Source organism: Equus przewalskii, chromosome 1 (assembly GCF_037783145.1).
Source record: "Equus przewalskii isolate Varuska chromosome 1, EquPr2, whole genome shotgun sequence".
Lineage (NCBI taxonomy): Eukaryota > Metazoa > Chordata > Mammalia > Perissodactyla > Equidae > Equus > Equus przewalskii.
The window spans coordinates 39,762,838-39,778,309 of NC_091831.1; the positions used below are offsets into that span (position 1 = coordinate 39,762,838).

General features: G+C 37.1%; 1 protein-coding gene across 2 annotated transcripts; it reads right to left on the reverse strand.

Moving 5' to 3' along the window:
• Positions 1-208: 208 nt before the first annotated feature.
• LOC103567446 (gastric triacylglycerol lipase-like) lies at positions 209-14,047 on the reverse strand. 2 transcript variants are annotated; one of them, XM_070629308.1, is made up of 9 exons: positions 13,943-14,047; positions 13,655-13,769; positions 12,605-12,704; positions 11,390-11,499; positions 7,367-7,503; positions 5,617-5,763; positions 3,691-3,762; positions 3,186-3,257; positions 209-445 (listed from the first exon to the last, which is right to left on the reverse strand). In XM_070629308.1, exons 1-9 carry the CDS (start codon positions 14,045-14,047, stop codon positions 209-211), a joined length of 1,095 nt encoding a protein of 364 aa, XP_070485409.1. The 2 variants fall into 2 exon arrangements, with proteins under 2 accessions (XP_070485409.1, XP_070484643.1); XM_070628542.1 differs by having other exon boundaries at positions 12,605-12,803.
• Positions 14,048-15,472: the final 1,425 nt, after the last annotated feature.

The following is a 15,472-nucleotide window of genomic DNA, read 5'->3' on the forward strand; positions in this document are numbered from 1 at the left end:
GTGTTTCTACATACATTTTTAAGTGAAAATAAAATTTTTAAAAATTCTTTTAAATTCAAAACGACAAACGAGAAGTTTGTTGTTGATGCTAATATACTTCTAAAGTCAAAACTACAGAAAGAAGCACTGCATCTCAAACATTACAGGAAACTGTGTGAGAGAAGAAAGCATTTTGGAAAAATAAATGGATAATTCTTTAAATCCAGAATTATTTTCTATCTTCTTTCATCATAGAAATAATTTCATTGTAAACTTCTTGAGGGGCATCCGTTGCCCAGATAAAGTCCAAGTGATTGTAAGAAGGAATCTTCTTGTGGTAGGTGAGATTAGAGAGTTTTGGAAGCAAGAGGTCAACATCTTGAGGGTCAGCCAACCGGTCATTGCCACCGCTCCAGACTGCAAGTGGCACTCTCATGTCTGTCAAATTATAGTTGGGAGGTGTAGGCTAAAACACAGGAGAGAGAGAACCTCAGCTTTCATAGGTAACTGCACTTTAAACCTCAAAACTTATTCCCTGGGTAGATTATATAACACTAACTGACCTAGATTATTTTCATTCAGATATAATTGACATATAACACTATGTTGGTTTCAGGTGTACAACATAATGATTTGTTATAGGTTTATATTGAAAGAATGATCACCACAACGTCTAGTTAGCATTCATCACTATAAATAGTTATGAAATATTTTTCTGTTGATGAGAACTTTTAAGATCCACTCTCATGGCAACTTTCAAATATATAATACAGTACTGTTAACTATAGTCACCACGCTGTCCATTACATCCTCAGGACTTATTTGTTTTCTACCTGGAAGTTCACACCTTTTGACCACCCTCACCCATTTTGTCCACACTCCACCCCTTGCCCCTGGCAACCACCAATATGTTTTCTGTTTCTATGAGCTTGGTGGGTTTTCTCTCATTTCTTTGTTTATTTTTAGATTCCACATATAAGGGAGACCATACAGTATTTGTCTTTCTTTGTCGGACTTACTTCACTTAGCATAATGCACTCTGGATCCATCCATGTTGTCACAAATGGCATGACCTAGTTTCATAAGTAAGTCCTAAACAGTGATTGCTCAGAGAAAGTCACCTCTATCCACAGAGCAAAGTGGATGCAATACGTTTTAGATCAGTGTTTCTTAGACTCAAGAGGGCCTGTGAATCACCTGGAGATCTTGCCAAGACCACTATTCTGATTTAGTACTTTTGAGGGAAGAGCCTAGATTCTGCTTTCCCACGTGATATTGATGCTGCTGGTCCTACACCATGCTTTGAATAGGAAGGCTGGAGATAACAATTTTGACAAATTAAAAACTTAGATTTTAACTCAAACTAGAGGAAGTGGATTTGATTGGATTCTAAGTTTAATAGATTGTTTCTACCCAAACACTCTAAAGTACGATCTCCTCAAAATTTCCTGAGTCTTTTATTTTGGCTTTGTATTGACGTCGCAGCATGGTTAATCAATAGGTCAGTCAGTTCACTTAAGGAGCTGTGTTTGTTGAATACTTACTTTGTTTTACTAAATATTGGTTCAAATTCTGAGAACAGCTATCGTCAGCCTCATTTCCTATTTCTAGAAAATTACCATTCGCACATAGATTTTTAAGGAGGTTTATATAGCAAGATAAGGGAATAAGAGAATCACTGCTAATTTTCCCACGGTCCATGGAGAATTTTGTTAGTTTTTTTAGGTCATATTGTCAAGAACAATAATCCAATATGCTAAAACTTTCTCTATTCTCACCTTAGGTAATAGCCAACTTGCCATAGCAAAATATTTTATTGTATGCAATTTCCCATAGTATTTTAATACTTTATTATAGTCCTTTATATACTGGAGAAAAAGGAAAAGTGTGGAGAATATCCATAATCCTAAACCTACTTTCCTGTACTTATTTTCCATGTTCAAAGAGTTTCCTAGATGCTAGCTTCTGGATCTTAATTTAGTGTCACTGCCTCAGTTAGTAGAAGACCACCGTGAGCTGTTATTGGCTTCGTTGGAGGGAGGGTGGACTTGGGATTTGGTATTGCAGGTCCTCCAAGATGGAGTCCTCTGATTACTGATATTAGAACCCGTAGAAAGGTAGATTCAAAGAGACTCTGTGTTTTATGGTTTGAGGAGGTGTAGGTTGGGGAAAATAATTTTTTCAACAAATGTTTAATCTGATGTTGTTCTGAAAACCTCTTTAAAGAAATCAAAGATGTAAATATGGGGGAATATATTCTCTACAGATAGGATATTGTGGTGAAGAGGATATAAAACCCTTCTAAATATTGAGTCATGGGAGCAGATGCAAATTAATAGGTTTTTCAGCTACTACTTGGGTGGAAAAATTTGGGGTGGGGCAAAGAGGAATGGGAGAGGATTAAAAAAAAAAGGCAGGGTACCTCCCTTGCTCAAATTTAGCTAGCGATAATCTGTGGGTTTACCCTGAGATAAGGCCTTATAGACATTATCTCATTAAATATTTTTAATAACTCCTGGAATCTGAGTGGTCAGATGAAGAAATTATTGTCTGAACTCATATCGATCCCAGATAGGATGGACTCCAAAGCCTGGGTTCTTTGTGCTACAACAAGAAGGAGGAGTGCTCTATACATCTGTCTAGGCTACAAGGCCCCTTTCTGCTGAAACGTATTTCCAACTTTGGTCGGCAAGCACACCATCCTCCTCTTATATCTGGGAATGTGGTAGAATCACTTCTCTGGTTGTCCACAAGGAAAAGGCTATCGTTTAAGAAGACCAGAGATTCTAGCTCTATCTCATGAACAGAGTTAGAATTGTTGGTTTATTATATATTAAGTGCAGTTTAGAAAGAACAGTATGCTGGGAGTCTGGGATCCAGAGCAGGTCTGTCCAATGTGGTAAGGGGTGATAAATTCTACACAGTTTCTCTAGTGGTGTAGTAGTGGTGTGGTACTTTGAGGGCAGTTTCAATGAGCACAGACACCGCAGCATGAGTGCACAGTGGGAGAATGGGGGACTGGGGTGATGTCTGACATGATGAAGGGATTCCGAGGAAATACTCATCTACTTTATAATTTCCTTAAGGCTAGGTCTGGGCACGAACATTCCTTTGGAAAATATATGCACAGTTACAGTAATTTCATCTTCAACTTTTTATATCTTTGCCTTTCAAAATGTGAATAATTTCAACTTTAAGAAGCTTACCTGATTATAGTGCATCATGTTCTGAACTGGGCTTCCCCAGTCAAAACCTTGGAATTTTCCAGACTTAGCAGCCTAATGTAGAGAAATTAAGAACACAAGGAAATAAAAACTCTCCTTACTGTATGAAAAATAAAATTCAAACATTTTCAAGTAGTTTATTTTCAATTTAAACAATGATTAAAAATCATTTTTTCTGCTTCCAAAAATAAAGCCTATTAATCATCCAGGGCAAGGTATTTATGCAAGTTTAAATGCAGCTTTACTTGAAATAACTGTTCATGCATTCCAAGTCGTAAAAATCATTCATTTCTTTGCTACCTAAAGTGCCAGTTTTCATAAGATTTTCATTCACATGGATTGACAGTTATTTTCAGCTTGTAGTCACATGCCAGAAAAAATTCTCTGCCAGGAACATTGGACAGAATATTTTAAGAATGAGCTCTACATAAAGTGGAAGAGTTAAGGCCCACAAAATAAATTTTAACAGCATTTTGAGGAATGATGCCTGGGTCCAGTGGAGGATGTTTTGAACTGAAGTTCCTGCTGGATTATGTGATAGATACACATCCAAGCGACTCTAGAAAGCAAACATGTGTCTACACACATACTTACACATATGTTCAGTTTCTCAAAAACAGTGAATATTTAAGTTTTTCTGATCTGGGTCACTTGTTCAAGGGAAGCATTTACTGGAAGGATATGAGCAACAAAGTTGTACATCGCTTCCAAGCTTGCAAAGTACAACTGCATGGGCTAATTTGTTTAATTTGTAGCCACTTGAGGAGAGTTTATCATTGCCATTTTATCAAAATGGGAATTTGGGCCCAAAGAAGTTTAGATAAATGTCCAATGTTACACAGATAGTAACGGGGGGGACCAGAGACTTTAATCTAGGTCTCTGGGTTCAAATTCTCAGCTTTTTACTCTTCTCTACCCAGTGCCAGAGGGCAGTGGATGAAATTTTATATATAGTATATTTACCAACTGTAGTGCTATCCTGCCGTCTTATCAGGACCCTAATCCACCTCGATCAGACCCCAGACAACAAACTGAAACCCCTTTCTCAGGTTGTATAGACTTGTTCATAGTGGGTCTTAATGACACTGTATAGAGGGTCTTGGATAGAGCCAAACAAATTGAACATCTTCATAGGGGACTGAAGTGTCTCTCCACATAATTATCATGCAGAACATGAAATATCTAATTTCCTTTTGTCTGCTTTTTATTATTATTTTTCTTATAAAGCTCTTATTGATGGGATACAGTAATCTGTACTGTCTTTGCTTAATGTGATAAAGATCGACTGCTCTGTCATACTCCACATATGGAATGACAAACATTCCCAGAACCATGGATATAAACTCCTTTCCAAGAGAGAAAAAGGAGGTTCTTATTTACCACTCAAAATGGAGAGTAAGGAAAGTTCCTTTGCTCATATATATTTTAAAATATCCACAGGAATGATCACTAGCACTGAGAAAGAGAACTGACTGTTCTTGATTTCCATGAGGTCTGGAGCCATATCTGTCTTTTTCACTGCTGTGTTCCCAGTGGTTATAACACTTAGTAGTGCCTTCATAAACATTGTTTACTGAGTAACCTATAGGTAGCATTATACCTTCTTATCAGTGATCTTGATTTTCTTAGTAGTTCAAGGGTATATAACTAAAGTGAAAATTTGGATGAGGGTAGTTGTCACTGTATAACAGTATTAGTAGAAAAACATATACTATGAACTACATGCTTTGTACTATGTTCTATATGCTTTACATATATTGGCTCATTTAATCTTCGCAATATCCTATTTTGTAGATAAGGACATTAACACAGAGGGGTTTAAGTCAGTTCCAAGGATAGGATTTGAATTTAGGCTCTGAATCTGAATCCATATTCCTAAGTATTTTATGATGCCACATTTTGTCATATACATTTTAAAACCCCAACTCAATGCAAAGCAGGTGTAATAGCAGAAAAGAGTGTGGACAAGATCTTACATAAATAGTTACTCTGAAATAAGTTTTATAAAATTTATAGGAATGACTATCAGCATTAGAAAATTTATCAGAATGTTTATTCAGTGCCTAGCCATTTTTTTCCTACTGAGGAACCTTCCAAAATACATGGTTCAAGTTCTCATCTCACAGAATTTAAATGTCACTCCAATTATTTAGGTGGTCAGAAGTGAGTAATAATTGTCATTTTTGTGTACATATTTTTTACTTTAAGAGGCAATTGGTTGATGGAAGGGATCTGGACGGGACAAAGATGGGAGCAATGATTTGTGATTTCTTTGGGGCTTATCTGCATATCCTGGAGACAATTTTGAAGCTACTCCTAGTTCCTATAAAGTACCGTTTCTAAGTGATTACAGGAGAATGAATCAAAAATTTTGCTCAAAATATCCAGAATAGAAATTTCAATGCATACAAACAATGTTCAAGTTCTTATAGTTGAATCCACAAAAGATAAATAAGGCATTGGTGCAGAGGAGATTCAACATCTCATGGGAGCACACTTTAGTAGCAAGAAATTCATCAAAAACGTTGTGTGGGGAGAATATTGTGTTACCAAATATAATCTGAAAAATAAAGTCATCATTAGAGGCTTTCTAAAAATAAAGTTGCAGAAAACACTCAATTTATCTAACCTGTTTGTACAGGTGTGATTAGGCTGATGATATTTTCATATTTCTATACGTTGTTTTAGGAATTTCAAATACTTTGTCTCATTTAATTCCCACGATGAAGTTGTGGAATGGACAGGGCAGATAGCAATGTTGGGTATTGATTGTTGCACTGAGAACTGTGTTGGCTGCTGATAAGAAGTATAAGACACAAAAAGTTACAGTCTAGTTGAGATAATAAGAATTAAGGAACAAAATTGTGAAACAACATGGCAGAAAGTCATAATAAAGTGCCAAGATACATGATTTCAGGAATAAATTGTGAAAAGATCAGAAGGGGAAATGGAGACTCTGAGCCGTATTTTCGGCAAAGCCTTTAGAAAGTCAATGAAGCTATGTAGTTTAATAGTTGAAAGGATTTGCCCCAGCTCTTCTTGAGGAAGGTAGACATTTTGTTATCTCCATTTTATACACGAGAAAATGTGAGACTAATAAATAGTCAGGGTCTTGGTCTAATTGCAACTGGATTATAGCTAGAAGCCTGACTCAAGCTTATGATTTGAAGTTTAATAATTTTTTTCTCTTTTTTTATCCATTCTATGCATTGCCTATCAGAAAATCTGAAGACAAGAAGGAAATCAGTTCTGAATCAAAGCAGACAGTAAATATACTCAGGGTCATCACAAAATTTTACATGTTGAATAAAAACTTTGCAAATATAGTTTGACTGTAGATAAAGTTTCCTAGAATTTAGACACGTTAATTCAGAGTGAAAAGAAATTAATAGTACAAAACCATAGAAGGAAATAGCATGATTATCTTTTATAGCCTGAGGCTAAACTGTTCTAAAAGAAGCTGTGTAAGTGTTGTGTGTGTGTAAGTGTTGGTTTCCAGGGATGTGAAAAGTCAGTGATTAAGCATTGGAAAAAGTAATGATTATTAATTTGCTACCATGGATACTTACTGTACAAGACACTTAATATTTATAGTTTAGTGAAATCTATGCTCCTGCTCCATGAAACCCCCGTTTAAAGAAGAAGGAGCTCTTAGGAAAAGGCTTGGAAAAGCAAGAATTTTTGATGAGGCGTCTCAAAGTCATTATCCCACTCGACCATTCCTTTTCTCTTTTTCCTATTCTCTTCCCTTCACTTTCCTTCCTATCCTTCCTCTTCCCAGTTTTCTTGGCCCAGGTAGTTTAGGTTTCATATTTGACTATTCTAGTTTGTTTTATTTCCTCTTCCCTGCTCCAGGGGTGGAATCACAGCCTTGACATAGCTGTGTGAAGTGCTCAGTAAATAAAGCATCTACAAAGGAGCAAAAACACTCCCAGGCATTGCTAACACACAGGAAGTAACCTAGAACAAAGAAATAAGTGGGGCTCTTACAGGCTGTAATGGGGATTCAAATATGATCAGTGTTACTCAAGAAATAACATAAATATGCACACTTCCATTTTGCGATATAATCATTGTCCACCAGGTGTTTTTCTTCTATTTCCATCACTTTGAAATCCATGGGCAATTTGATATCTTAGATTGAGTTAAAGAGAATCACATACCTTGAAGAGGAATAGAGGAATAAGTGTAAGCTTGTTTAACAGGCTTTTCATATACTTCACAGTGGCAACTGGAGCTAATGCATAAAAGGCTTTGATTCTTTTAGCCAGCTTAGGATTGGTGCAAAAGGTGATAAAACCTGAAACAGAACAACACGGAACCGGATGTGGGTCTGTGTGTGTGTGTGTGAGTATGCATGTACACATGCACACGTGTCTGTGTTTTACAAATGTGACATTATTTTGGGCTCTCTAAGAGTACCATCCAGACAACCTGAGAGGCTGACAACCTCTGCATGTTCAAAGTGATTAGATTTTAGTAAAGCTGTTTTATTTTCATAGATTCTTTATGGGGACCTGAGGCTGGAACTTTAAAAATGCCACAATAAACTCTTGTATCTGACTTTAGAAAATAGGCCTCCTTTCGGATAATCATATGGTGACAAAAAAGAGTTATTTATACTACATGTAGGTTTTGAGGATTCAAATTCATCTCCTCACAATGAAATAATTATTATTTAATATAAGAAGGGTATACAATTGGAAAGGTTAAAAGCACAAGTTTGAAATCTGACCAAATGAGATTTGAGTCCTGGCTCTGTGGTTCACTAGTTTTGTGACTTTGGACAAGTCACTTAAACTCTAAGAGCCTCAATTTCCTCACCTGAAGTATTGGGATAAAATGAGTCCTTCATTAGGCTCTTTAGGAACTAAGGAAAGTTAGTCATATAAAGTACTTACCAGGGCACTTGGCACATAGTAAATGCTTGACAAATGAGTAGCCAAGATAATTCAAACATCTACCTGCAGTAAGTCTACTCAGACCCTATCTGTTTAAATGTTTTTATGAATAGTAGCATATTAGTACACTGGAAGTAATCAAATAGTTATTACATTAACTAAATAAGTTAATTTAAATAGGGTAATTTGATTTAACAACTTAAATAAGTTAAGTACAATCAAACTACATAGGACAATCTCTTCCCTTCTGTTAGTAATGACATATCAAGGAGACTCAAGAAAGGCTCACAAAAAAAAAACCTATCAGATTTAGACAACTACCTCACTTATATAATGTAAAGCCTGATTCTGTTTGAGCAAGAATGGTTTTTCCAGAAGCACTGTGCTTATTAAGGGATTTTTTATCTGGTTGCTCAACTCAGCAGATTACAGCCAGCAGATCACCCAGAGTAAGTAAGAATCACACAAGAGGAGCCTGTGTGGGTATCAACAGGTCCACGCGCTATCAGGATAGGTGGCTTCCTTGAATAAACTTGCTTCCTCCTATTAAATTTAATCCTATTTTAGGTATAATTCTAACAAGGATACTTATCTAACTTCTCAGCGTACAGAATTTGGAAGATGTAAATTCGAAGGCAGAAACAACTTCAGAATTTTATGGGTATGGTGACAGGAATGACAAATTGTCCGCTAGCGAGAAAGAAGAATGGAAATGTTAAAAACTCAATGAACTCAAAAAAGTGGTAGGTTAGAGTTATTTGGTGTGAGGACCAGCAGTTCTACTCACTTCAATAAATCCTAAGGAAATTGTTTCATTGCATTTCAATGCAATAATTTTATACTACTAGATAACTGAGAAAAACGTTAAACTATGTTCAATAGGTGCTAATTAAAAAGTCAGGGGAGTGTGCCATAAGTTGATGCAGATTTCCATTCAAAATGGTTAAAATTTTCTATAGTTTTGGAAATTAAAGGAGTAAATTTTAGTAATCTAGAAAATTTTCTGCTTTTTAACAAAGGATTTTGAGTCAATTGTTGACCATGTCTTATTTTTGCTATGCTGCACTGCCCAGATCCCCCTTCAAGCTGGAGGCATTTATTCAACCCCAGCTGAAGGGAAGGTTGTGGCTGATGACTCCTAGCTATGAGGCCTCTCTGATTTTGCTTTTGCTCAAGAGAGCCCAAGGTTATACCCTCTTCCTGGGGCAGTCTACATTTAAGTGCGTAAAAAGGCTCAGCCACCCAGCCCCACTCAAAAAGACTCTGAAGAGCCATCTCATAGAGTTGGCTGAGGCCTTTTGGGAATTGCATCAAAGTACAACTTCTCCCTCTGCCTAGTCCTGCCTTTTTACCCTTTCCCCTAAGAGTACGTTCCTACAAAACATCCTGATTGCTAATCTTCATCTTCTTGGGAAACTGACACAATGATAAGAACATTCGGAAGCTCTACCTCACTGACTTTTTTCTCTGTCTAAGATTCTATAAGTGAGATCCGTGCTTTAGGATGAACAAGCAGGAGGAAGACTCCCACCACCAGTTTCATGCACTTCCCTGTATATGTGCCCATAGACGGAGATTCTGATTGCTTACAATTGTAGTAAGAAGTATGATCAGCAGCTGAGAGTGAGGATTGGCATTAAAAACATATTATTATTTCTCCCATATGTTCCCTATTTTCCCCTTCTGAGTCCACCCTATTTCTGCCCTTTATAGCTTTCTCTTATTCTCTCTTGAGCTTACTGGATTATGCTTTCATGCCAATCTCTCCATCAAAGTTGCTGTTATTAAGGTCCCCTGTAACTTTTAGGCCACCAAATCCAATAGTCAGTTCTCAGACTTCATTTTAGGTGATTTGTCAGTAGCCTGTTCCACCGCTGACCACATTCTTCTTAGAACACCTTTCTTCACTTGACCTCTAGGACATGCGATACTCCTGGCTTCCCTTAGGCCACCGTAACCATTGTTTCCCAGTTTCTTTATCTGATTCCTCGTCATCTTCTAAGTTAAGAGAGGCCTAGGGCTTAGTCCTTGGACTCCTCTTTTCTGTCTGAACTCACTTCTTTGGTTATTGCATCCTGTCTTATGTACTGAGGACTCACATTTTGAATTTTCAGCCCAGTCTACCCCCATAACTTCAGATTTCTATCTATAATTGACTTCTTGACCCTTCTATTTGAATCTCCAATAGGCACTTTTAGCACAAAGCAGGTCCAAAACTGAGCTCCTGTCCTCCCTCCCACACTGGCTCTTCTCACAGTCTTTCCCATCTTGGTTAATGGCATATCCATTACTCCAGGTGCTCAGGCCACAAATATTGGCATCATACTTGACCCCTGTCTTCCTCTTGCACACCTTGTCCAATACGGAAGTAAATCTTCTTGGTTCCACCTCCAAAATATATCTTAAAAATACATCTAGAACCTAACCACGTATTGTTACCTCCACCTCTACCTCCGAGTAAAAGCTGAAATCCCTACAACTGCCAAAAAGTCCTGGACAGTCTGTCCTCCTCAACCCCTTTCCTGATCTTATCTCTGGCTCTTTTCCTCTCTCTCATTTAATTCATCTACACAATGAATAGCCTCATGCTATTCCTTGAACATGCTAGATGTTCTCTAGCCTCAGATGCTTTGCAGTTGTTTTTCCCCATCCTGGAACATCAGGCTTCCAGGTATGCACATGGCTCGCTCCCTGACCTTGTTCATGTCTTTACTTAGGGTGTTTGGTGGTGTTCTCCATCTAAAATTGCTGTGTACTTGTCTCATGCTCCCCAATATCCCTCCCTGATTTATTATTCTCTCCAGAGCATTACCATTGTCTAACATAGTCTATATTTTATTTTTTAATGTTTTTTATTTTCTCTGCCTCCTCCCACTAGAGTATAAGTAGTTGGAAGACAGGGATTTTGATCTATTTTATTTATTGCTGTATTCTTCAGACACATTGTAGGTGCCCCATCAATGTGGTTGAGTGAATGGATTAAATTTTCCAGAGTCCATTGGTGTAATGTTTTGGAGCATGGGCTTGGGGGTCAGAGTGCCTGAGCTGGTATCTGAGCCACACTATTTGTAATAGTTATGTTACCTCACACAAATTATTTACTCCCTGCTGGGTTTCTCCACATATACAACAGAAATAATAATTGTCCCTATACTGTTGGGTTGCTGTAGGCATTATATTATGTAATGAGTGGAGAGCAATTATCATGATGACCAGCATGCCGACATAACATCTGGAAAGGGGTCTATATAAACTAAGCCACTTTCCTTGACTCCTTTTACCTACTAATGGAGGTACCCTGAGAATGGCCAACATAGTGTAGCTTCTCTTGTCCAGTTTTCTTTAAAATGAAGTTGATTGTAGATGGGAGGTCATATTTAGCCATTTCATCAAAGCTACAAGAAAAAAAATAACTGAATACCTTTCTTTGCTATGATTTCTAAAAGTCAAACATATTTGTAGCTAAGGCTCCCTTTGAGAAATGAAAAACTAGATTCTGTAAGCATTGCTGTATGTAGACCATTAGTGAGTGTCAGGTGCTCTTTGGGATGGCTTCTTATAAACAACTGACATCATTTCTGAGGCACAGCATTACAGTGGTAATTTAAACCAAACAAGATAGTATCTGTAGCTGGAGACTATTTCTATCCCTGAAACTGAATATCAGATTAATAATCATTTGTATGCAGTGTTCCACTGCCATTTAAGAACCCATATCCCTCTCTATTTTAATCTTCACAAGTCAGCCAGAATGATTTTTTGAAAACGAAAATAGGATTATGCCATTCCCTCTGTTGAAAACTTCTCAGTGGCTTCTCCTTAGATTTAGAATGAGCTCAAAAGGCCCTCACTATCCGGCAATCAGCAGCCTCTCTAGTCTCCTCTCTTGTCACTCTCCCTTTTCCTCACTACACTGGGGACACATGGGCTTCTTCTCAGTTCTGAACCCTCAGAGCAATTTTGTGCTTCAGCAACATCAGACAAATCCTCTTCCGTTCTCCACTTCCATTAGGAATTTCCAGGAATAGGCACAAGAGGGCCAGTGATAGAAAATCTTTGATAATCTCTTCGTGGTGTCTGAATTATTCCTCCCCCCAACACTTTGATATTATTGATGACGCAAGTTCCTGCTCTTAAACCTCTAACTGGGCCTTAACATGGTCTTGAATCCATATGGATATGCCTTTCAGAATCTGCTAGGGGCAGTGAATTTCATTGCTTCAGTCATTTTGTTCATTCTATTTGTAAAAGCATGTTCAGGGAATCTCCTATAAATGGGTACTGAGATCACAGAAAGTTTGGAGGAAAAGCTATCCTGGGAATGAGGGATGTGGAAGAATCCAAGAAAGGATTAGAATAAAAATGTTTTCCTTCTCTTACTACTTAGAGTGTAATACATTAAAATGGGACTGGATTGCAATACCCACGCAAGAATCCCTGTGATTTTTAAACTCAATGTTTATTTCTAATTGCCCATTTTTCATTGCCCCTTTTCTTTACCTGAAAGCCCAGAATTCAACTGAATCTGGTGAATAGTATATATTTCTCCTGACCCAGGTATTTCCTCTGCTGTTCCCCAGCCACACATCATAATCAGCATCTGCCAGAAGGAAGCCCAGGCTATTGTTGGGCAGGTTGGAAATCCAGTTTGAGGCTGATCCTAGCAAACCATGCTGCAAAAACACAACAGGTCTCTGGCCTAAAGAAGAAAATTGTTTAAAACCTTTACAAATTCATTCTTTGTTCTAGGAAAAATGTGAAGATAGAAACAAGCTTTCACATAACTAGATTTGAATACATTTGCTTGATTGGGTTGAATATTTTGAACATATTATCTTATTGTGGTGATGGTGTCTCAGATGACAAAATTTATCAAGTTGTACACTTTAAATCTGCGCAGTTTATTATATGCCAATGATACTTCAAAACGTTATTGACAAAATTATATTCTAAGGAAATACAGCATGACGTTAATTTAAATGGCCAAGTTATGGTTGGTCTTGCTTAATTCTACTTCTTTTGTACTTCACAATTTTTGTACACTGAGGAAAAGATAAATTGTTAATAGCACTAGTAAAAAAGTAACCTTCAGCTGTTGAGGAAATGAGCATCTAATTGCCTCCCCATTCTCCCCTCTGTAACACACAACCTGGCTGATTCCTCCTGATCCTCTAGGACTGAGAGCAAGCTTTCCCTGACTTCTTCTACCTGGGTTAAGTACCTTTGTCAGGACTTCCAGTTTAATATCCTGTGCACAGTTCCAGCATTATTATTATATCACACATTGTTATCGTCCTCTGTTTATTTATTCATCTTATTGATTTGATGGTGATCTCCTTGAATGTTTGAGATACGGCTTCATTATTGCTGCATTCCCAGAATAAGCAAGACTCATTAAGTCCTTAGGAAGAAACGGAAGGAGGAACAAGGGGAGGGAAAAAACAAGGAGGAGATGAAGAGAGAAAAAGAGAGAGAAGGCAAGAGGAAAAAGAGCGAAGGGAAAGAGGGAAAGAGAAAAGGGGAGAATGGAAGGAGGGGAAGAGGTTATACCTCTATTCTCTGAATTTTTCTTCCCATAAGGAATTCTGTTGATCCCAAGCATATACCCATCTTCAGTCACAGCTTCATATTCTTCACTTGGGTGTGCCCAATGCAGATCATCTGACTCTGATGAGACATGAAAAACCAAAACTTTAAGTTTTAGTTGACATTTTAAATGTCTAGTAATTAGATATTGTTAACGATTTTTAATTTGTCATGTAAAAGCTTAAACGCCCTATTATTCTAAATCATGGCAATATCTCTTAGTTTAATAGGTTTTTCCCCCTGGTAACTTACAATATTCATAGTCACTTCAGGGCTTTCAGAGTTTAATTTTCCACGGAAGCCATGTGTAGTTCCAAGTGCGGATATCAAACTTGCTACTGTTAATAACAACCACATTTTGGTCCCGCCTGAAACAGAATAACCCGTGCCATGGTTAACCCAGTACACTTTCATAATACTCTTATTTTGTGCTTATTTTACCTTCATGCAAAGTAGAGATGTGCTTAGGTTTGATTATATTCTGTTGGGCGTTAATCTGGGACATGTGAATGTTAGCACAGGCATTTGAAGGTCTAACATGTTTTCACTCTTATTCCTTTTATTTAAGAACATTTCCCATTTGGTCTTCAAGTCATAGTGAGTGAAGCTTAATTGAAAAAAAAGTCTTCTAATTGTCTAGGATAACATCACATTCTTATCACCCCTCATGTTTAACACTTTTGCTAACTCTCTGTTAGAGTTCAAAGTGGGATGGTGGTGGCATTGTGTAGTCATTTGACTCTTCTTGATTCAATCTCGATATAATGTGCATTTAAACCTATCTTTGTATCTTTAATATTCTTTGTAATAGTTACTTCATAAATATTCATCAATTTGACGTAATTACATGGATGTAAAAGCTACCACCGGGGCCGGGCTGGTGGCGCAGCGGTTATGTTCACATGTTCTGCCTCGGCAGCCCCTGGGTCCGCTGGTTCAGATCCTTGTGTGGACCTATGCACTGCTTGTCAAGCCATGTTGTGGCAGGTGTCCCACATATAAAGTAGAGGAAGATAGGCACGAATGTTAGCCCAGGGCCTGTCTTCCCCAACAAAAAAGAGGAGAATTAGCAGCAGGTGTTAGCTCAGGGCTAATCTTCTTCTTCTTCAAAAAAAGCTACCACCATTTTCTCAAAATGCTACAACTAGCATAATGTCTGAATATAATTTCAGGAAAATTATTGTGTATTAAATTTTTGCTGAGATGTTACCTAATTAAAATTGCTTAGGTAGGCCTCAGTAAATGGAAATTGAAAGTGTATTGGATGGTACAATATCTTTTTAAAAAAATATTTAACAACAAAAAGGAAAATTAATATCATGATTTGAAAAAGATTCTAGCAATTTTTAAAATCAACCCACGCATATGTTGTAGGTAAGAAGTAGCAGCCCACTTCTTAGGTAATGTAATGATAATTTCAAGTAGACTGAATTAGTGCTAATGTATAAATGATTAATATTTCATATAATTAACAAAATTGTTAGGCTTTTATAATCTATTTTTTAAAAAGTTGAGAAAATATATTAACCATAAATTATCTGGAACTCTTATGACAAAAGATTAATTTCCTTAATATCCAATTAGCTTTTATAAATCAGTAAAAAAAAAAAGACCAACAAATCCATAGAAATGGATATAATACATGAAAGAGCTTTTCATAGAAAGAAAAGTAGTCTAAAACCTTTAGATTTTACAACATTTACAAATATTCTGAATTGAATTTTGAATTAATGAAATGTAAATTAAAACTATACTGCTCTAACAGATTCCACCTATCAAAGT

What these genes read in the sequence shown, in the direction of transcription:
- LOC103567446 (XM_070628542.1), bottom strand. Translation starts at nt 14,047, where the DNA reads ATGTGGTTGTTATTAACAGTAGCAAGTTTGATATCCGCACTTGGAACT. An exon ending in GTTGAATTCTGGGCTTTCAG is followed by an intron (nt 11,500 to 12,604) that starts GTAAAGAAAAGG and finishes TTTTTCTTGTAG; the next exon opens with CTTTGATGAAATGGCTAAAT. An exon ending in TTCTCAGGGTACCTCCATTA is followed by an intron (nt 7,504 to 11,389) that starts GTAGGTAAAAGG and finishes GTTCTGTTTCAG; the next exon opens with GTTTTATCACCTTTTGCACC.